The sequence below is a fragment of the Pezoporus wallicus genome, unplaced genomic scaffold (assembly GCF_028554395.1).
Source record: "Pezoporus wallicus isolate ANWC-B61680 ecotype Strahan unplaced genomic scaffold, APGP_CSIRO_Pwel_v1 contig_4816, whole genome shotgun sequence".
NCBI classification, from domain to species: Eukaryota; Metazoa; Chordata; class Aves; order Psittaciformes; family Psittacidae; genus Pezoporus; species Pezoporus wallicus.
In genome coordinates, this window is record NW_026640990.1 from 1,548,482 (window position 1) to 1,571,411 (window position 22,930).

The following is a 22,930-nucleotide window of genomic DNA, read 5'->3' on the forward strand; positions in this document are numbered from 1 at the left end:
AATAAAAAAGTCCGACCCAGGCACATGTATTCATTATCCCTGGGAAAGAGCAGGCAGCGGAACATAGTAAGGACTGGCAGCTGAATCTCACAGCTGTGTGAGAAGATCCTCCACAAAATTTCAGACTAGAAGTCAAAGCCTACCAGGCTGTATGTCTCTGTATAAATATATACAAAACACATACATAACAAACGATATGTGGTGAATAACCTAAGAAAAAACTACAAAACAAGCAAAAGCACAAGAACAAAGAACAAATACTTCGCCAGCAAAAATTTCATCCAGATTGCTACAAATGCCACAACATGGGGTATTTCTGGCTAGGGACTGGATAAAGTATCTGAATATAAACTGCTTTCATGTTAACGTTTTTTATTCCAGGACTAGGTTCTACTACAAACCAGGCAACTTTTGCAATCTAGCAGTCTTCCTTGTCTACTAAAGGAGCTTCTCTATTCCTACACATAACAGGTCTGAACAATCCCTACGACACTAACTCGATAAAAGAACTCAAAAATTAAGTACCTGTCCAGAGAAAACAAAAAATGTAAATCAGAACCCGAATCAAGTTACACTAGGAAGAACCATCACAAAACTTTCGACACAAAGTAACAGGCAACTGGTGAATGAAAATACCATCATTTACTATCATTCCCTGCGACTGAATTTCGTCTTCGTCAAAACTGATTGAAGGGTGGTAAAGAACCATTTATGTTTTTAAACCCCATTCAACAGAATTTGTAATCAATTACGAAAACATCGCACTTAATCGGTGCTCAACAGCACAATCCTCTATGACTAAGGTATGCGCGATGATCTGGGTTTATTTTTCCTTCAGGTTTTCATTTCACATCGCTAAACGGTAACAGACCCAGGAAGCCGTCTTCCTATAAAAGGAAGATGAAGCACCTTATTCCTCGCACCCTCCCCACGACAGCCGCTGCCGCTCGCTCCGGCTGGGCTGCTCGGCACCGAGCCCGGCATTACAACACCAGGGGAGCAGACGCGGGGGAAGGGAGCGCACGGCGAGAGGACTCAGCGCAGGCTGCCAGGCGGCCCGGCCCCGCCAACGCCGTGCCGGCGGCCCCCGTGCCCACGCAGGAAACCGCCGGCCCCGAGCAGCCCCTGCGCCGGCGCGGCGGCCGCCAAGCCTCCAGCGGGCCGCCGCCCGACCCCCGCCAGCGGCCCCGGGCCCAGCTGGGGAGGGGAGGGGCAGCGCCCCCAGCGCCGCCGCGGGGCAGGGCTGTGGGAGCTCACGGCCCCCTTGAGAAGAAAGGCCGGTGGGGTAGAACCGCCGCCAGACAGGGAACCCGCCGCAGTGGGTGTTCGCGTTCGACGGCGCTGCCCGCGGCCGGGAGGCGGAGAGAGAAGAGAGCCCCGGGGGCAGGAGGGGGCGCAGACCCTGCCAAGCACCGCCGGGGGTGGAACGCCCGACGGCGAGAGGAACAGCGCCCCGCGTCCCCCGGCCGGGCGAGGGAGGGGCGCGGCGGGCTGCCCGGGACGCCCCGACGCTCCTCAGCCGCACGCACACACTGCCGCGGCCTCCGCGCCGGAAAGGTAGCCCAACCCGCCCCGGCCTCGCACTCACCGGCGGTCGGTGCTCCTCATCCTCCGAGGCCGGAGGGAAAGCGAAGGTGGAGGGGGCCCGCTCCCCGCCGCGCTCCGCAGACCGTTTCCGGGGCCCCGACGGCTCCGGTGAGACGGGGGCGAAGGCGGGTGCCTGTGGGGCGAGGGCGGGACGGCGCGGCCCGGGCTCGGCGCAGGCTCCGTCCCGGCAGAGCTCCCAGCGCGGCGCGGGGCGGAGCGGGCAGGGGCCGGATTCCAATCACTGCAGCCGGCGGCCTCGGGCGCGCGCACGGCGGGGGCTGGGAAGGGTAGGCGAGAGCGCGCACGCGCGCAGCCGCCGCAACGGCCGACGGCAGGCGTCCTCGCGCGGCCCCTCCGCCTCGCTGCGGCCCTCCCCAGGGGTGCCGGGCGCGCTCCCCTCTCCCCGCGGCCGTCGGCGCTGCTCAGAGGGGCCGGGTGACGACCGCCTGCTTTCCACCGCCTTTCCATCAACACGTGCCGTGGGCGGGAGGGCTGGCGGGGCATCCCGGGAAGAGCTGGCCGGGAGGAACTAGCCGGGCCTGCTTTTCCTCCCCCGGAGTCCCTCCTCGGGCGGGAGCGCAGGCCGCAGCCAGCCGCCGCCTGAGTGAGCTTGTCGCTAGGTTCTTTTCCCCGCTCGGGCACCCGCCCACCGCCCGGGGACCGAGACGTTCTCGTACCCGCCGCCACCGGGAACCATAGAATCGACTAGGTTGGAAAAGACCTGTAAGATCATCAAGTCCAACCTTTACCTCAGGACTGCCAAGTCCACCACTAAATGGTATCACTGAAGGCCTCGTCTGAAAGTTTTGATCGCTTGTAAAGGTGGCGATTCCACCACTTCCCTGGGAAAAAAGAAGTGGTAGGACCTTTTCCCTTCCCTAGGAAAGAAGGGCTTTCCCAGTGAAGAGCGTAGGGAGCTCCTCTAGGGAAGACCGGGAAGCTGTGCGGGCAGAAACTGGCCAAGTAGATGTCATGGAGGCACTGCTGGCGAAGAAGAGGGATTGAGAGATGGGAAGCAGCTGGGGCTGGATATGGCTGCAGGGCCCGGAAGTTCCATCTAGATGCTGGCAGAGTTGGCGCCGTGGAAAATGGACAAACTGCCAGGATTGAGAGAGTAGGTGGGGTGGAGGATTACCGTAGCTGCTTTGATGTGAATTAAAAGGGAGCCTGTGTGTGAGCTGGGGTGGGCAACAAGCAGGCAGTGGTGGCACTAGCACAGGGAAAAACAAGAGCCTCAAATGGGCCTTTTAGGTTTGTGGAAAAAGAGTTAAAAAAAGGTTGGTGCTGCAGTGCTCTATGAGAGATAGAGTTCCATTGCAAAGGACAGGATTATCTGTTTGCTTTTTTCCATTACCTGTATCTCTAAATGAATAAGCCCAGTTAGTTAGATTGGAATACATTATAACTTCTGCAATGAACTGCTTTGCTCACTGATAAGGTTGCTGAAGGCCATGATTTGCATTGCGCTTCCAAGTTCTTCATCATTAGGACAAATTAGCAAAGTAGTAATTTGTCTGTCTGTCTTCAAATGAGGTCTCCTAGCAGTAGTGCAGAAGGAGTTTTAATGACTGTATGTCATATGACAAGGAGACCACACTGGTCCCGTTTGGGCTGCGCCTTTTAACCCTTCACTCATCAAAGCGGCAGCAGTTGTATTGTTGAAGTGGACTTGCCTTTCGCATTTCCTGTCACTTGGCTATTCTGCATCAAGGACTTTGTACACAAAGCCAACTATAGGGGGAAATGAAGTTCATATGGATCGTACAAACCTACTCAGTTTCCCTTTGCTCCAGACGAAAACACCCTTCAGGTCTTCAAGACCAGCAATTGCTAGTGTCAAGATGCCTGTCCAGATAAACTGTTTCTAGAGAATAACCAGTTGGGAGGCAATCTCATTTACCGGTGCCAAAGAACCACATGTGCATAGATTGTGGGAAACACAGGCTTGCTTATTTAGTTGACCTCTCTGCAGCCTAGCTCCATTTTAGCATGCTAATATTAGATAGGTCTTGTAAATACTGTGTACTGCACTCCAGAGCTGGCACATCTGAATGTAAGATGAGAGCACTGCCTCTGCAGTATTGTCACCTGTGTTATACCCATGGATTGCTAGGTGAGTGCTTAGCTGGCACACTATCCTATATAGCAAAACAAAAGAGGAAGTGTAAGTTCAAACCTAACAACTTCACAGACTCCTTTAAAATGTGGGCAGTTAAGAGCACACCTAGGAAGTGTAGGTGGCCAGATACAACTGTGATATGCATTTAAAAATACAGGTCTCATCTCACTAGACTTTAGAAAATTTTTTCCGATAACCATTATCCAGAAAAATCTGTGAGTGTCCAAAATAAAAGCCTGCAAGAAAGACAAAATCACAGCTTTCATGCCAAATAATACAGAACTTGAATACTTATGTTTATAATTTCAAAGGAAAATATGAGTCTGCTGTTCTTCCACTCTACTATCAGACTGTACCAACAGAATAGACACTTAATATGGAAGAAGAATGCGACATGCGTTTGTGTGCTCCCAAGCAGAACCAAAGCTGTTAGAGCTAGCATCTCTTTAAGTAGTATCTGTGTGGTTATATACTCTTGTACTTTTCAGATGCTGGATACTTGTTTAATAGGCATGAATTTAGCAAAAGCCACTAGCCTTGAAATTTATTTGATCCTTTGTGTGAAATGGATCAACTATTTCCACCCAATTCATGGTGAGTAAATTTGCACATCACAGAAACTGCTGTCCCAGCTAGTACTTTGCAAGGCACTGAAGATGCCACAAGTGGTAGTCCCCGTCAGGTCAGAAATCATGTTGCTGTGTATGTAGCTTGCACTGCCATGCCATGCCTATTCTCTGCATAAATGAGCACTGTGTAAATAGTTGTCTTAATCACAGAATAAAGTCAGTAGAAGTAAACTACATCATAATAATATTAGGGCTGCAGAAGAAGGAACAGAACCTTTATCTAAAATGATGAATCATAGCACCCTTAAAGAGTATTTAGATTGTGATGGATATCTGATGAAACATCATATGGAAAGTACTGGTGTCTTTCAAAACAGTGCAGAACTTACATTAGATTTCCAATTTTATACAGGTATAAATTGTCATTTTTGAAACGTGGATTTTTAACTAAAGTATGAAAACAATGCAAGTAGGCTAAAATTCCTTATTTACAATCATACAGCAGTCTGTGTATGAGAAGGAGAGTGTTGGGCCAATCCTGATACATGAAATGTTCAACCTGGTCTTAGAAGATTCTTCATTATGCGCCACCTGAAGAACCCAGTTGTATTTTCCCAAATGAAAGTAACTGGAAATTTAATCCAAGATTTTTGTCAGTTAAACTGTAAAGAATCAAACCTGGTTTTGTTTTGCTTTTACTTATCCTTTCAGGGTAAGTAGAGATATCTATTTGAACCAGAGGAGGAATACTTTAGATGACAGTCAGAAAGACACAGGGTTCAAGTGAGCTAGTTATCGTTAACAGACATCTTAACCTGGTGAAGATTTTAGGAGTTTGCAAAAACTCGGACACATCAGGTTTTGGTAACATTAAATATTTGTTAATTGAACAACACTCAAAGACTGTAATCTGAAAATCTGAATATATTCATTCGAAATTTGGCCAGGATGGGGTGTGGAAGTCTAACATGAAGCAGAAGCAGCAGTTCAAGACTGACTCTCATGATGGAGAGAGCTGTATTTAAAAAAAGTAAAAAAAACCCCACATTAATAGGATAGTCTTCCAGCTGTTTTCTTTGTCATTTCCTCTCCAGGAATTTCTTAGTCGTCCTTGGAATCACTTGGGAACTGCAAATCTTAATCGAAAGATCTTTAAGAACAAAGAGACATATATAGGGAGGTCAGCCACGTGATACGACTTTATCTTTGTAGATCCTTCTTCTCTTCAGTCTCTGGAATTCATATGTCTTAAATCTGTGGTCCAAATACATTTTTGAAAACTGTTTGCAATTAGATGAGTATTTCTCTCTTACTGTTACCAAAATAAATATTCTATGTTACATATTAAAAAAAATATTGTCCTTCAGCCAGGGACACAATTTTTTCACTTAAAATGACATGAATTTGGCTTTGTCTTTTTTCAGAATTATTTTACTTGAAAGCATATTCTTTTGATTATAAATTTATTCAGCTGTTTGTTACTTAGAGATGTCATGGATTTTATTTATTAGGTGTTTTAAATGTAAGCATAATTAATTCAATAAGGCAGAATCAAATCTGAAGAAATGTGTTATAAAAAAAATTCTGCTAATAAAGCACTGGTAGCAAAAAGGCAAAAGTCTTCATCAGCACCACAAGCCCTGGCGAACCTTCAGCCCACAGAGCCCCGTGTGGAGCTGAGCACAATGCAGCACTGCTCAATGTGCAGAGCACAGGCACAAGGAAACAGGAAACTGTTCCCAGAGCTTAAGAACTTGATGTATTTAGAGGTTACTCCTGGGCTTCTGCAGACCAGATTTGTTTTTAGCTTTGTGCAGGTGGACAGGGAGGAAGAAGGATGTAATGGCTATACCTGTCATGTGCCTTACACAGCTGCTGCAGGAAGTGAACTGGTTCCCTACTGAGCTGTGTAGTATGCAACTCAGTTGCATCTTGCAAAGGGCTGTAGTATTGAGAGCACTGCGCTTGATGTTACAAGTGCTCTAGGAGACATTTTGCCAGTCGAGCAAAACTTCCGGTTGCTTTTTCTGTTTCTTCTTCTTATGCCTAGTTGAACTGTATATTTCTGTTTTTATGGATTCCCAGGTACAAAACCCTTATTGCAGTCTTTTCACTAGGCCATAATAAACCCTGAGATATCTCTCCTTATAAGTACAAAGAAACATTTGAAATTATTTTTTCTTAAAACCAGTGTTGGATAGTAAGAACATCAAAAGTCTCCACAGAAAAAGAAAATGTTTTCAGGCTCAGCAGAGGCCTCACCTGGGTGCTTCACTCACTTCAGTTTGTTTGGTGAATTAGTACTGTGTTTTGTCTAGAGGCCTGCAAATAAAATCCTGAAAGTCTTCATTTGGTCTGAGAAGATGAAGTATTTAGATTTAGTCTCTTAGTGCTGATTTTGAAGTGTTAATTCTGATTTAACTATCAGTCTGCAGTGCCGAATGCTCTACAAGGAAGTTTTAATTATCAGCTTCTCTCCAAGAGTACATCTATTTGTATGCCTCCACCTTTTATTATGAGGTATTTGTTAGTCGCTTTTACAAGTTTGAATAATCCTTATATTGAAAAGCATGTATTAACATTTCTCAATTAACAGATCTGAATTATTTACAAAACAAATGAACTAAATAATTTCAATTTATCAAATACTTAAATTTTTCTAGTATAAGTATATATTTAATCATGAATGCATTGGTGTTAAATAAGAACAAATGGAGCAAAATTAATAATATGCTTGTATTTCAGTCACAGCTGTCAATTAGTGTGTCTGAAAATACATAATGAAATGAAGGGCATAGCAATAAAGCTTTTCTCCCTTAGTCTGTAGCATACCTGGAATTGGAACTTGAACAAGTTAAAGAAACGCAAACTACTAAATGCAAATCCTCACAAACAGTCTATAACTTTGCTTCCAGTGAGGAACTGGCCTGTGTCTGCAAATCTCCTGATTTGGCAGCTATACCAAATTCAGTTTAAACTCCCGCTGGCATCAGCGAAAATTACCTGATTAGCAATGCAGGATTGGAACTAAGATAATAGCATATTAAAATTCCACTATAAATTCAAGGCTACTAATGGAAATTAAATCCCCAAAATATAGTATGTTCAAAGCAGTTGAACACTTTTCAGTTTACATACTCAAAAAGCTAAACAATAGTAGCTACTGCATGCGTGACCATCAGGAAACACAGCTGTGCTTCTTTTGTGTTACAATTAATTACTTCCGTTGTATATAAAATTGAAAGTATTGGTACTCTGGGGCGGAAAAAGGATATCCTGATACACTGCTCCTATTTCCTTAGCAAGGCCTATTACTGAATGTTTCACCATTAATTCAGTTACAGTGAATTATCCTGTAAGGAATAAAGGAAGGGTAGATTGAGTAGTTAATTGCTATGCTAAAAGCTGCATTCCTTTGCATGTTCACTCTCATTAATTTTTATCTCATTTTACGACTTTCACATGTGCCCTCTTTGATAGCAATTCACTTTTAAGTAGTTGCACTTAATAATGAAAGTATAAAGTAAATGTTTACTTAACTATCCTTTGATTTAAATATTTTTCTGGTGTTTTTTTCTTCATGTTATGGGAGCAGAGGAAGCAGAAAGCTCTGTCCCACTCCTTTAAAGGAATGAGGAAAATCTTCTCAGCTTAAGTATTTGTGGCCAGGTTCTCTGAAGCTGGCACACAGAGATACCTTTCTGTGCCAGTGAATTTCCCTAAGCTGGAGGGGGATAAGGATTCTTACCCAGAGTTAGGGAGGAGTAGTAACAGCCCAGCATTCCTCTGTTATGCATTGGCTGTACTAAATAGTGACAGTCTGGACCCTAAGGATATACACTGCCCCCAAACTTTAATGCCTACTTTTTAATAACACTCTCTTTTTAGAGAACTTCTGAACAGAGAGCAGATTCTGCAACTGCTTAAGAAATCAGTCAGGTGTCCAGCAACTACCAGCCATGTAAGTCTATAAAAGGTAGATAATATGTTATGTATTTGACACTAAGAATTTAATCTGCCAGGATGCTCCTTCTAACCTGAAAGTCCATAGTTGTGTGCATAGGTGTAATTAACACCACCAGACTGTTTCCAATCCATTACAAGATATGTAGCACAAAGCTCAGTAAATGACATGGGGGAAATGTGGAGTCCCTCAATGTGAGCACAAATAAATCCTGCCAAATGAACTTAAATCTTCGCAAGTTTGAATTCAGCCTACTTGGGGTCACAACTAAGTAATGGAAGAACGACAACCCAGAAAAGCTCCCATAAACTGGTTTACATAATACAGATGGCAGAAAATAATCATCCACATAAAATACTCTCCTTCTCCTGCAGAGCTGGCACTGGGATAAGAGACTCAAAGGTTAACTATGTTCTGTCATTATTTTGTAACAACACAGTTTAGATTCAGGTATGCTAAATTTGATGCAGCACCTAGAACCTGAATCTCGCTAGCACTGTCACGTTCTTGCAAGGATTTTTTGGCCAGAAGTATAGTGCAATGTAGCATAGATGCTGTGTAGCATATATGCAGTAAAGCAGAAACTTCCAATTAGTGTCATATATATTGTGTATCCACAATAAATCTTAGTAAATCTGGTATTTCCAGGATGCATTAGGCTGACCGAATACACTCACTCAGGCGGCACAGCATATTGTATTTCTTTTTACCCCACATTGTTACCCACCTTACAAGCATGTTTAACAGAAAGTCTGGTCAGGCTTCCACATGTGCAGAATTCATAGAGAAATTTATAATGTCCTCAGAATCCATACAGAGAAAAATTTCCAGGAAGAAAAAGAAAATGGGTTAGGGAACATGCAGGCCTAGCAGTGGCATTGGGTACTGCAGGAGGACATTTAGTTGTGAAGGAATATATTTAGTCTTTGTTTATAATGCACAAATAAATTTTTTATTCATATTTTTTATATGAAGTTAGATTTTGGCAAGTGTGCCCTTCTTTCTGCTCCCACGTCTTCTATGATATCAGAATAGTAAAGATGTTACCTCAAAGCACAAAGATATTGGTAATGAAAAACTGGGAACAAAAACTAGGTCTCGAGGTGCGCTTGGTTTAATGCATTATTATTATGCTATGTATAGTAAATGGACTATATATCAACAATTTAGGCCCAAATACTGCAGGTATGAAACTCATCCACATAACATACATGTTCCATGCATGAATATTGGAATGTTTGTGTTCATCAACATTAAGATTTCTTTAAATCAAACTAAATCATCCTAACATCCTAACATTCTTTTCCAGACTACATATGACTGGATCTTAAAATAATTAAAATACTGTGATTTTTTTGTTTTGAAATAGATCCTTAATTATGACAATGGATATTTATTAATCTTCCTAAAAATCCAAAACATCCCATTCAATGTAAGAATAAAACATTCCAGAAAACCAGTAAATTCTCTAGCTTTCTTGTAGGAGCAGTATTCATTCCACAACCACTGGAAGGCTCATCAGATTTATTCAATTCAAAGATGTACTTTTATCTAGATCTTCTAATTAAAAGAAGAATAAATCAGTAATTCAGTTTCAGAAAGGCCTCAACTTGTTTTCAGTAGCACTACACATAGGAAAACTAAGAGCAAGCAGAAAAATTTCCATAACATCTTTGTCATGAGTGAAAATAATCTGATTTCTAAAGTAGTAAGATTATAAAATACTTTTTTGAGGTGGAGGCAGATTTATCAATGGTACTGATGCATACTAATTTATTATCCCCTTAACAGTTAAAATCTAGAAACTTTTTAAGAAAAAACATGTTTTGTTTAAAAGTTTACCTTCCTTCAAAAAAAATTTCATTCTGCTTCTCCTTATTACACAGAAAAGTCTGGTGACTCAGTCTGACAGTCCTTATTAGTACAACACATTTGTTACTGTTTTCTTTTGATGTAATCTTCCTGAAAGGAGGAGGAACTGTATTTCTAACAGCAATCCAAGGCATGTTTTATAGGCATACAGCACAGAATTTATGCCTGAATATAATCTGAATCTCATCCATAACTCTGATTTGGCTGGGAGAACAAAGCATTTCATTGTGTATTCAATAATGGTTTCAGCAATCTTATTCACACATTCCTTCCTTTCTTAATCAACAGAAACTGACTGAATTTAAGATTCATGATGGGGGGATGGGGAAGAGCAGACAGGATGGGACAGGGAAACAATGCCAAAGCCTATATTTTTGAAATCACCACTTTTTTTGGAGCAAACCATAATCCCTCTTCTATTAAGAATCTCTTACTGCAACTCTTGTCAAACTATTTTGCACTGTGTCCTTTCCTAACGAACTTTGCTCTATACACTTTCTGCACCCTTTAGCTGGCACAGTGCTATGCTTTTGCCTCTATTGCTTCCACTTCAAACAGCTGAACTCTCTGGGGATCACAGTGCACAGTTTAGGAATCACTGTCTTGTGCAAAGGTTAAAGGTCAGAATGGACAATCTGAAAACCAGCAATTGCAAACTGTCAGAAAACTGCAGATGTTCTGTTCATTCTTTTGAATTGTGTTTTTCCTTGTGCACATTGTAAACAGAAATTAGGGCTGTAAAATAAAATCAAAGTGCACAAAGTTGTGATTCTTGATGCTGTACTTTGTAATGCTATCTAAAGCCAAGTCTGTCCATTTATCATCTAACTTCTTAATTAGGTTTTAACATAATTACTTGTATCTTTAAAAATCCTGCATTCCTGAGGAGTGTGCATTAGGAATACTCAAAATGGCTGTTTTTATAAACCACACAGTTATAACAAAGCTATTCTTTCATTTGGAAGTATTTCTCAGCACTAGAGCTCAGTGAAAATGTTTAAAGCTTTTTGTGTATTATTTAAGTCACTTCTGCTAAGAAGTGGAAGAACACTCACCTGAACTTATGCATCAAACTTTGTTCTCAGATGCATCAATGTAACCTAAGACAGAATTTACCCATTCCTTATAAAGTTACTATAAACAGTATTTGTTGACACAATAAGGTCTACGACTATACAAGCCTTGCTAAGTTACAACATGTACTGTTAGTACACTACATTTTTTAAGCAGACTAACACCATCATATAATCACAGAATGATTTGGGATGGAAGGGACCTTAAAGATCATCCAGTTCAAACCCCCTGCATGGGCAGGGATACCTTCCACTAAATCAGGTTGCTCAGAGCCCCATCCAGCTTGGCCTTGAACACTGCCAGGTATGGGGCAGCCACAAATACTTCAAGCAACCTGTTCCAGTGCCTCACCACCCTCACAGTGAAGAACTTCTTCCTTGTATCTAATCTAAACCTACGCTCTTCCAGTTCAAAGACATTCCCCCTTGTCCTATCACTACATGCCCTTGTAATAAGCCCCTCTCCATATTTCATGTAGGCCCCCTTTAGGCACTGGAAGCTGCTCTAAGGCCTCCCCAGAGCCTTCTTCAGGCTGAACGAGCCCAACTCTCTCAGCCTGCCTTCACAGAAGAGGTGCTCTAGTGCGCCAATCATCAGCATTTGTTTAAAACAAATTACCTGGATAACAAAACATTCAAGATTGATACACAACAAATTTGAAACCAGTGCTTTTATTTTTTATTTTCAGGTCCGAAGTAGAGAAAACAAGCTTGTGTAAGCTTTCTTATCAGTATTACATGGCTGAAAGCTGCCAGCTGTTCACATGCCATATTAATAAATATGCCCAAATCATAAAGCTTTAACTGTATTTGCACATTGCTTTTATTACTAGACTGTTTTATTCATGTTGGCACAGGTAATCCATGCAACGTAGTTACTCACACCTCATAAACCACACTACATTCTGTTTCTGAAATAACTAGGAACTTAGGAAAAATAAATGCATCTAAAAGCAAGGGCACTTGTGGCATCAAGTCAGCATGTCAATATGTTATAAAACCTAGACTTCTAATATGATCACTGCAGGCAAGAAACCACTCATTTTCAAATTCTGATGTTTATAAATACTAAAGAAATTAAGATCTGCTACCAGGAGACAAGTACTACAAATAAATGTTAGGGTGCCCAGCAGTAGACACTAATGAGTGTATTCAGTGCGGTGGACATTCACATTATTAAACATAAATACAAATAGTCTTTAACAAAACATTTCACCAAAAGTACTGACCACTGAAGGACCAAAAGAAAATATTTTTTCCTTGTTTTGAATTGATTTTAGAAACGTGTAATGTGTAAACCCAATGTAGTAAAAACTAACTTCTAAAAAGAAAAAAAAAATAGTAAGAGTGGGTTTTTTTTCAGGTAATAAAAGCAGTCTTCTTTGGAAACATTTCATTTACCCTGTTCCTCAAAAAGAACAGAAGAAAAAGCATTAAGACCATTTTTGCAGCATTTGACTGAAAAGTTATTGAACATTTTTGTAATTAGATAAAAGACTGGTATTTTTATTTGGTCATTCAGGAGTACAGTATCTTTATGATGTAAAACCTGACCTTAATTTGAATGAAAAGAAATATTTAGAGGAACTTAGAACTTGTCCCTGGCATCTATTATGAGACCTAAAACATAAACAAGTATACATTATTCATCTTGCATATTTTTGTACAGAGTGTACATTCAGTGATAGTTGAAAGGCCCTATTCTGAATTACATATATCTATGCATCTTTCCCCCTCCATATCACAAAGGTGACATGTGGCAAAAGAGTGTCAGCAGTTATGTGGTATTCTACCCCTGTGAAAGTCAAAATACTACATTATTCTTCACAAATTTCTGGTTCAGATATGTGCAAAAATTGTATCTTAATATAGATATCAAGGGCAGGTAAGTGGATTCCCTATTTTTGGACCATATTATGAAGCAGCACAAGTCAAAACAGGAAATTTATTACATGATAATCCTCAGGGTATCTCTGTTCTTCATTCAGAGATACCAGTGTACCTCATATAGTGATATGTAAACTAGCTTTAATCTCACTTGCTCAGACACCAGCTGGAGTCAGGGCATGTATTACAATGCAGGTTATCTGCCCAAGGAAACTTTCAGGACTCTCTCAAGCTAGTATGGTTCCCATTGAAGTCAGTGCTGCTGTATTTTCACTGTTGCCACTCTGCAAGCTAGCTCAGCTACACTTACAGACATTGCATTCACCTTTCTGCTGTACTGACTTCAAATTTACTAGATTGGATCCTGTATCTCCCTTGCTCACCCCTTCTGTAAGTATTCATATTATCTCTCTGGGCTGTAAGCTTGTAAGTTTACTTTGCTTACAAGTAGCTTGCAAGCTACTTGTGCCCTAATTTCTTGCTTCAAGCCCTTTCCCTGACTGCAGTCAGTCACCCTAGCTATTACCCTCTAAACCCCTCTGCCCCACCCCAACTATCTAACATGTCAGCTTAGTGAAACTGGCCTTACCTAGCTATTCCCCCTCCTCTGACATCAGCTTCACTAAGGGCTTCCAGTCTCCTCAATGTGTCATCTTTTCACACTCAACCAGGGGCCCCCAGAGCCCCTACATTCTGGCTGCCACAAGTGCTCTCCCTTCTCTGATCTAAGCCCCCCTTCCCCTGCCCACACTAAGATTCTTGCCTCCCACACCCCTGTCCACTGCAGCAGCTCGCAGGCTGTCCTGGATCACTTCAGCTGGCAATCTGGGCTCCTGCATGAACATGAAGAAGAGACAGTCCCAGGTGTGCTGCCTACCACCATCTCCTTACAGACTGTACCCCTGCCTAAGCTGCAGACCTCCATCTCTGGTCATCTCCTAAAATGCTTCCTTTACACCACCAGTGAAGAGAGAGCTTTTAGCACTTTGAGGGGGAAGGTGGAGAGAGACACACATATAAAGACATGCAGATTAAAATTAATGAAATTTCACACATGACATTCTGAGGCATCACAAGTCTTAGCATTTTGTGTCCACCCAAGGAGCCTGACTCCTTGTTTGATGCTGATAGTCAGAGACTAGTCCTAGTCAGTGGGTAACACAGAAATCGTCAATGCAGTCTTAATATATAAAATACTGATGTAAATTTTCTTACATAACAGAGAATAATAAACAGTATTTTGTTTAATTACATCCAAAAAATTAAAAGGAAATCTGGAATTGTCTCACTGTTACGGAAAGGTATTCAATGAAGTCAAATATGAGTGAAAAAAATACTGCCATGATTACAATTTATTCCTCTAGAGAATATTACGAGCTAGATTTTTGGATTTTGTAATCAATGGAACCATATTCACACCAGCCCAGCACCAACTGAAAACAGAAAATTTGCTTGCTATATTAAAAAAAGGGCTTTGCATATAATGTACTAGTGGTTTAGAATAATTCATGCACACAAAAATCTAACCCTGTAGCACTCAGATCAGATCACTGCTACGATCAGTGAGAACTAAGATACCAAGATACCCACTGAATAAATTACAGGTCATACATATCAAAACTGCCACAGGCAGTTCAGGTTATTTTTGTCCAAGATGCAGACTGCTTGCAACTAACATAACTCTCACATTAGAGCTCCAAATTTCTTTTATTCCGCCCCCAAGCTTTGGATAGCTCTTCATCCTTGAAAAGACTCAACCATTTCCTTAAAATGGGCATTAGCCATAGGAGGGAAAAGGCAGACAATGCTCTGCAATTTCTTCTTACTCAAAAAAAGTAAAATAGGGTGTAGATGGCACCAGAATGTGGCCCATAGAATGCATCCTCAGCCTCAGAAACACTAATTCAAAATTAGTGAATTCAAAATGCTGCGAGCTGTCAATACACACATCATAATTCTCACTTAAAGAAATAAATAAAACTTGAGTAGTGATCAGCCTTTCCATTTTAACTTAGACTGCTATCTCCAATACAAAAGTCATTGATATTTAGAATTCAAAATTCAGAAGTATTATCAGTAGTACAAGTATTGCTCTTTAACAAAAAAAAAAAAAAAAAATTTTTAAATAACTGTTCGGACAACTTCAAAGTTGTTCCTAAGGTATTAGAAAAGACGATTTTATGGTTATCCTCACTGTCAGATACTATCTACTGTTTTACAGTGGCAAATAACTACAACAATTTGGGATGTGTCACATTTAAACCAGTAAAAGTGATGAAGAGTGGGTGTCCATTATGCTCCCTTAGGAATTTTTAATCAACATTAATTTACTATAGGGAAAAAAGCAAAAGAAAAGATGCCCTTTTCCTAACTATATGGGACACAGTAGAGAACTTTTGCAAGCTATCTCCCACTTCCTAACTGTGCTAGATGGGTGCTTGTCTTCTGTGTTCATCAATATGAAGGTCCATACATAGATTCCTACTTCCCATTGATATCAGTGGGAATTAGAAACCAAAGCAACAGGAAAGGAAAACTGGTTTTGAATTAAAAGCTGGCCTTTCCAGCCAGTTCTATTCCATTCAATGCAGAAGTAATTTGGAGAAAGTCAGTTGTCCTTTTCCATGAGGATTTGAAAATGAACTCATCTATTGTGCATGTATAAGCCAAGTGCTAGTAAGATGGACCCAACGTGCTTTTCTCAGTCTTACTGGGCTATGGAAGGCATCATTCTGTTTCCACTTTATTTTCAAACTAAGTTATGGTTTATCTCCTAGGCTTCTCAACTACATATGGATTTCAAGGCAGAATTCATATTTGTAAAGAATCTAAAATGTTTGATGCTATGAGGTGGCACCACAACATAATGGAATAGCGCTCACTTTTCATAGAAGAAACCCTAATCTATTTATTTCCGTTGGCATCCTATGGCCTTTGCTTCTACAGATTATTGTACATGTGGCACTTACTCATTCTTGTTATGAAAGAAAATGACATTACAAAAGGTCTTTTCCAGTTGTTCTTAAACACTAGGTGTGTGGTCTAAGGAATAAAACTGCTGTGGGTAATTAATTTGAAATTGTATTTGCATATTACGTTTTATATTCCAGTTTTTAGTTAATTTCATTATTTTTCCCCAACTGTTGCTCTAGTTCATATGCTTTGATTGTTCATTCAGTAGGTTTCTGTAGGAACCTTCCAAAAGCATGTCCTGCTTTTACAAAAGAGGTTAAAGTTAAACTTCAGAAGCATCAACTTCCTAGATTTTACCAAAACAAATGCTAGCCATGGTTATCAACTTTATAACTGCCCAGTTAGCCATCTGGGCTTTTTTCAGCATTACTGACTATCAGCTCCTCTTCATTTAAACATTGATGGCATGGGCATGCTTCTTGCACAGTGGCTTGTCCTTCTTGGAGTAGAATGGCTGACCTTCCAAATTCACATGGCATACCTAGAATTAATAATAAATACAATCAGGAATTATTAAAAAAAAAAGAAGAAAAAAGAGAGAGAGAAAGACATGATTATTACAACTGTATTTCTCTTCTGCCTACACATTTCTTTGGCAGAAGTGCATCTGATTCCAGGATCAAAGCGCATGCCTTGGTAGTTTTCCTACTCCATGTTGAGGTTAGGCTCTGGTTTGCATCTGCTCTTCTTCTGCTCTCTCTCTACTTTCTTGCCATCACTAACCACTAAATTCACTATTAAAAAAGGGCACACAACCCCTTGGCAGCTCCAGCATGTCCCAGCAGTGTTTGTGGAGACTGTCAAAGGAGAGTGGAACACTCAAGCACATGCAGCTAGCTCATCTAAGACCTAGCTTCTTATCTTTTCATGTATGATTTTTCAAAAGCTCTGGTTAGGTGCCATGGTCCCAGAGGTAGCATCCTTCAATGGTACCATTAGATACTCATTCCTGTTATTACTTTGTCTTGGTATAGGTGCTTATGTGATCAAGAAGCGAGTCATTTGGACATCCGGTATCACTGAAAACTACTTACTTATTCTTACCAGGTTATTCTTGAACCGATAGAATTCTCTGCCTGGCTGCTGAAATGCTGGTGTTGACATAACAAAGCACTTGAGAATGCATGGCCCAGGCAGGGCAGCCCAGGTTTAGATAAGCTTAAACAGCCTTTGAATTGTATAGGTATCTACACAGGGTAGTGCAACACTAGAACCACTTAAGAAAGTCCATACATCAGAAACTAGGAATAAGAATAAATGTTGTGCATAATGCTTATGGCAGGCTTAAGACCAGTGAAGGACAACATCAGTGATGTGCTTCTGCAAGTGGAAGAAAAATCATGTGAAAAGATACGGGGATAGCATGCTAGAAATTAAGAGTTATGTGTTTATTTGCATTTGACTTAACCCACTGAAAGAAATTAAGTTAGTGCCTAACAAATGCTGTGAGAACTGCATTAACAAAACTATCGCCTCCAAAGAAAATTGGGTTGCCAATTTAAATAAATACATAAGAATGCAGTTAAATGAACTTACACCTCAGAACAAGAAATACTCAGAGAAAATGTCTAAGTGACTAATAGCTGTTAATTTGGGAAGGAAACTCACTGTCTTAGTATTCCTTTCTATGTTAGAGTTCACAGGAATTTTTTCTCTCACTCACTTCCATGTACCTTAAGAGACCAGTAGCTGGTTTAGCTTTAGAGATTTATAAACATTTTTATACTTTCGATTCTTGAACCTAAATTTTAAAGTTAACCAACATTAGAAATTGTCATTGTCATTTTTGATGTGGCCAGCATACTATTTTTAGTTAATTAGAGGCTCTAGATACTATTACCTTAGGAATGATACATTGCAGAGTAGCAGAGCTGTGTTAGAACCATATGAAGAGTGCTGTTTATCATATGGATTTTACTATTTTGTGTGCAGAGTGTGGGAATTTGGCCACACTACATAGCTGTACATACACCACAGATTGATGAGTTTGACCAACTTCTATGCTAATTACTATTCATTCTCACTAAGCAAACTTCTTTTTACAAGTTTCAACAAGCATTTTGCATGGAAATACGAACTGCATTGCTTTGTAAGTAAAATTGTGGCTATACTGTTGGGTATGGTGTTAATTTATTTTAAATCCTGCTTTATCTTTATCTGGTAAACATTGGAAAGAGTAACAGCAATACTGGTATATATTACTGTATGAACTCTCTAAAACTGGATGATTTATTAGAAAGCACTCCGTTGTGATGGTCAAATATAATAATTCTAGTAAAAGTTTATGGAGGACAAAATGATTCCCATCCTCCATCTGCAAGGAAAAAATGAAATTCAATCCCTCTGCATTCTTAGTCATAATGTTAGTCATTCTTGCTTTCAGGTCTTCTGATGTTACTTCACAATTTATGAGTGTAAAGAAATGAGATAGTATTTGGTATAGAACCCACAGCACAAATGAAGCAGGTATCATGCCAAGTGTGTCCAAGTGCTTCAATGAATTTATCTCCAGCTTCAACAGGAAAATCACAGCCATGGCATTTTGTGCTGAACAAAGCAATATAATCTAAAATAAAACAAAAAGCAAACTTAGAACAAGCTCTTAACATAATTGTATTAAATCCAAGAGAAATAGAAAGTTTCCAGAGGATCATTTTTTTCTTGTTTTTGCTCAATTTCTTCCTACATTCACTGAAACACACTGAAATCTGTTTCTTTTCTTTCATTACTTAAATACTAACTCAGTGCAAAACCCCACATCAGCATGACAGCTGTCATCACAAGCACTGGAAACAAAAAAAAATCATGAAATACAAAATTATGTTTCTCCCAGTTTTAATGTATGTGGAAGCTATTAATAAGGGCAAATATGGTCATACAAAACACAATTTAATGGCCAGTGATGTTACCTTAAGGGCGGTGTAGAAGCATAATTTAAGTTTCTATGACTGGATTTATATTCTCTCTGCAATGAGAGAGAATAGTATGGAAACCCCATACTGGCTGGTTAATACATCTTTACTTTGAACATCAACTGCAGTCTGAAAGATTTGGCATTGAAAAAGATTAGCAGAAATTCAAAAGGTATATGGAATTCGTGAGCCACTAGAGGTTATGGCAAACCCTCCGATTCTAATGGGTAGGTGCCAAGTCAGTCATGCTGTATGGTTTGCATTCTTCACTAAGAGTTACTTTGATTTGTAAAATTTGATTTGCACAACCATAAGGAAGGACTCTCCAGAGAGGAAGAGGCCAGAAGCTCATTAGATAGACAACACAGGGCTAACAGTGGGAATATCACTTAAACCTTAACCTGCTTCCTGACCATGTCATGCAACTCATTTGCATGGCAAGCGCCATTTATTAAACTATATTACCCTTTCCATAGTTTGGAAGGCTCTTCCTTTCTTAGTTGGCAAGAAGCAGTTCATTTGTTGCAACACTCGGAAAACAAAATCTGCACTACCGTGTGTTACACATCTAACAGAGCTATCTTTTCATATATGTTGGTTGATCAGTTTTAGGGTGAGAGAGCAGTACCAGAAGTCATAATTCAAGCAACTTTAGTAGAGAGAATGTGGGCAGCAACCCACACATACTGTCTAGAAGTGCTACCGGAATCCTAAAAGAAGAATTTTTCACCCAATCACATGTAGTTTTCTGGTAAGCAGACTCTACCAGGAAAGGGAGGGGGAGAGGGGGTAAAGTGCAGGGAGAGAAGTGGAAGGTAAGTATCATAATATGTGAGGGGGAGAAATGAGGTAAGCATTCTGGGACATAGAGGCAAAAGACCAGTGGCTCTGCCAGTCTGTCATGTAAAGTGGAGAACACAAGGGAAACACCTGTATATGCGGAAAGTGGAAACAAAATCCATGCTGAATGGGTAACTGATTTTATTTTGTTCAGCTGCTTTATTCTTATGTTGCTTCCATAAAACATGAAGCACATGATTACTGAGCAGAACTGTCCAGTTTGCCATACCTTTCTCACAGTAAGGTTCTCCATCCTCCATGTGAAAGAGGCTATTCCCAAACGGCATCTTACAAGCTGCACAGACAAAGCAACTTGTGTGCCAAGTCTGTCTTAGGGCATGCATCACTTCCTGTAAAGCAAACAAACAAACAAATCTCCAGTGGAATAGCATGTCCTGTAACTACCTACTGGAGAACAAAGAGAGGGCAGAGATGCTATAAATTTTTCCCAATTCTCCCCCTCAAAAGAAAAGAAGTGTGACAGAAATTGGGCTCCTTTGGAGAGAAAGAGGAAATAGGACTGCAAACTTTCTGGAACAACATATTTGCCAAAATGAAACAACATAGTTCAGCCAGCTGTTTGTATCAACATGCTCAATCATTGTTGCAGGAGAGATTCTGCACAAAGATTCTGATTATTTTCTCCTTTGTTTTGACATGACTAGTATGAACTCTTCAATGCAAGAGTATGATTTGTTAAATAAATTTTAAAGCGTAATTTTCTTTCTGAGACCAAGAAATACATGGAGGTGATAATATTTTAATTCTGATGTTTCAAAGTAACTTACATTATGTACTAATTTCTGTAAGCTGCTCAGAAGAATGCTTCACAAACTAATGTGAAAATCTAAAAAAAAAAAAAAATCTGAAAAATAGGTTCTTAGATTTTAATGTATGTGATCAGTGGAAATGAGTCTGTGTTGTCTGTTCCGAGGCCATGTGCTCAGCACAGGAAAACAAATTCTGTGCAACTGATGTTCTCTTCAACTGACTATCCAGATTTTTATCAGCTTCTTTCTTTTATCCAGTATAGATCAATGTCTATTACTGACGGCTTCATTACTATCTTGTCACACAGAAGCCCTCCAAGTCCAAAACCTCCTGTATTGAGCTCTGCTAACTTCTCAGTCTTACTTGTACCCAAGATGTTGTTCGACAATATATCTCTGCCAAACAGTCCAGTTTTCAGAGGGCTTCATAACAGGTGCAAATTAATTTAACTTCATTAACTTTAGTGAAACAGCATAGATTTACACCAGCTGAGAATCTAGATCCTGGTTTACGTTGCTTCCAGCTATATACCTAGACTCTTATTCTCTTCTAAAGATTATTTTTAATCTCCATTGGCTATGACAAAAGGGACTGAAGTCCTCTTCCATTGAGTGAATAGACAAAATAGTCTAATTTATGTTTGCCATATATCTCATTAGAGAACCACCATTTGAGATTCATTAACTTCTGTTACTATTTGCAAACAACTATCCCTGGTAAATAGGTTTGGATCCATTTATGAACCTCACTAAGCTAAGAAGCAAAAAACAGATTGAGAAATCTTATTACTATAAATAGAGGCAGCTGGCATCTTTGCTATTTTCCTGATGAAAATCCATAACGGGGAACTGATTTGTGCCAGCATTAATTAGGTAAGTTAAGTCAGTACTCTGCTGTAAAATTACTGCTGCAGCAGCAAACAAGAGTTGGTTGGAGCCAGAGCTTCACCCTAGATGTCTGATGCTGCCATGCCTAATTGGCCATTGCAGAGAAAAACATCTAGTCTATCAATGCTAACATTTAGACATGTGAAAAGGTGACAGCTAAACAGTGAAAAAACACTGTGGTACTACTTGCTTCCTTGTTTAAGAGAATCATGTCATATATTCTCTATTACTGCAGGCATAACTACCTTGCTAAAATTATTTTATGGTATTCCAACCTCATCACTATCTAACATATATGTGTAGCAAATTTACTTGTACCTAAACATGAGTACATTAAGACAAAATAGGCACCTAGTTTTGCCTTTCTGGAATTTAGATCTTTGTATTTATTCTGGATTTTCTTAACTATAAGAAGTCAATAGAATTCCTCTCAGCAGATGTGTTGCTAGCTGCCAGTGAGGTGCAGCAAGAGCAATGGGCCTCTTCCTAAGATCACTGACTATTCCATTGGAATTTAGACTAAGTCCTGTGTAAGAAAAAGAAAAAAACAACAAACAAACCGAGTTCAAGTCTCTTACTATAAACATGAGGAAAAGATAGAAAAAAGTAACTATGTATCAGATAGTGAGGAACTATCCAGGAAGTGTTACTTATTTTACACTCAGTGAGATGGTAGCTGGATTACATACTCTGTCTAAGAGTTGAATACGGTACAGAAATATCCAAGATTTTGGATAGATAAAAATTACTATAAAATAGTACGTTTTTCATTCTGAAATAATCAAAAGGCTGGGAAATTATTATTAAATGGGGGAAATAAATATCTACATTCACTACTTACAGTCTAAACTACTTCATCATTTCAATGAATGATGCAATTGGAGAAAGGGTTAAGCTTGTTCTCTTACCCCCATGATCTTAGTGTGGCATCTGGCACAGGTTGGTGCAAAGAACTGTTCATAACAGCGCTCACAGTACACACTATTCTGCTCTTCCACAAAGCACATATCAGCCAAGGATGTCTTGCAGTAAGCACAATTGAATTCTTCTGGGTGCCAAGAGCGACCCATGGCTACCAGGAAAGGACCCCTGTAAACAATTGTAATTATCTTAATAGATAAAAAAAAAGATTGAATGACCCTGATAACAAACCCACTTTGTTAGACATCACATACACAGCATTCTACTTAAACCATGAAAGTGCATTAAAATAAGATCCAGAAGCCTGAACAGAAATGGTCTTTTTCAAGATCATTACTCACGCACTTTGCCAATTGGTTAAAATCTTTCATTATTGTTTAGTCGTATCTATTGGATTTAACAGACAACTGTGAGAAAAATCATCATTTTCCTATCTCCATATCTCTAAGTGGCCTTTGTAAAGAACTGCAAAGACAACAGGAAAAGGCCAAGGGTTGTAACACAGAAGATTATGCTACTATTTGAAAGCACGAAAAAGTAGGCAAGTTTCCAAAC

At 40.0% G+C, this 22,930-nt stretch overlaps 2 protein-coding genes across 16 annotated transcripts in view; both read right to left on the reverse strand.

Moving 5' to 3' along the window:
• BMPR1A (bone morphogenetic protein receptor type 1A) overlaps positions 1-1,714 on the reverse strand; it is an 81,035-nt gene extending 79,321 nt beyond the window's left edge. For both annotated transcript variants that reach the window (XM_057421517.1, XM_057421516.1), the window contains exon 1: positions 1,589-1,714. The gene's annotated coding sequence lies outside the window, so the exon portion shown is untranslated. The remainder of the gene's footprint in view (positions 1-1,588) is intronic.
• An 11,137-nt stretch (positions 1,715-12,851) lies between these two features.
• Positions 12,852-22,930, reverse strand: part of LDB3 (LIM domain binding 3) — a 123,746-nt gene continuing 113,667 nt past the window's right edge. For all 14 annotated transcript variants that reach the window (XM_057421503.1, XM_057421506.1, XM_057421501.1 and 11 more), the window contains 4 exons: positions 22,363-22,543; positions 20,026-20,146; positions 18,495-18,610; positions 12,852-16,525 (listed from right to left, as the gene is read on the reverse strand). In XM_057421503.1, coding sequence (XP_057277486.1) covers positions 16,436-16,525; positions 18,495-18,610; positions 20,026-20,146; positions 22,363-22,543 — 508 coding nt within the window. In that variant the 3' untranslated portion in view covers positions 12,852-16,435. The remainder of the gene's footprint in view (positions 16,526-18,494; positions 18,611-20,025; positions 20,147-22,362; positions 22,544-22,930) is intronic.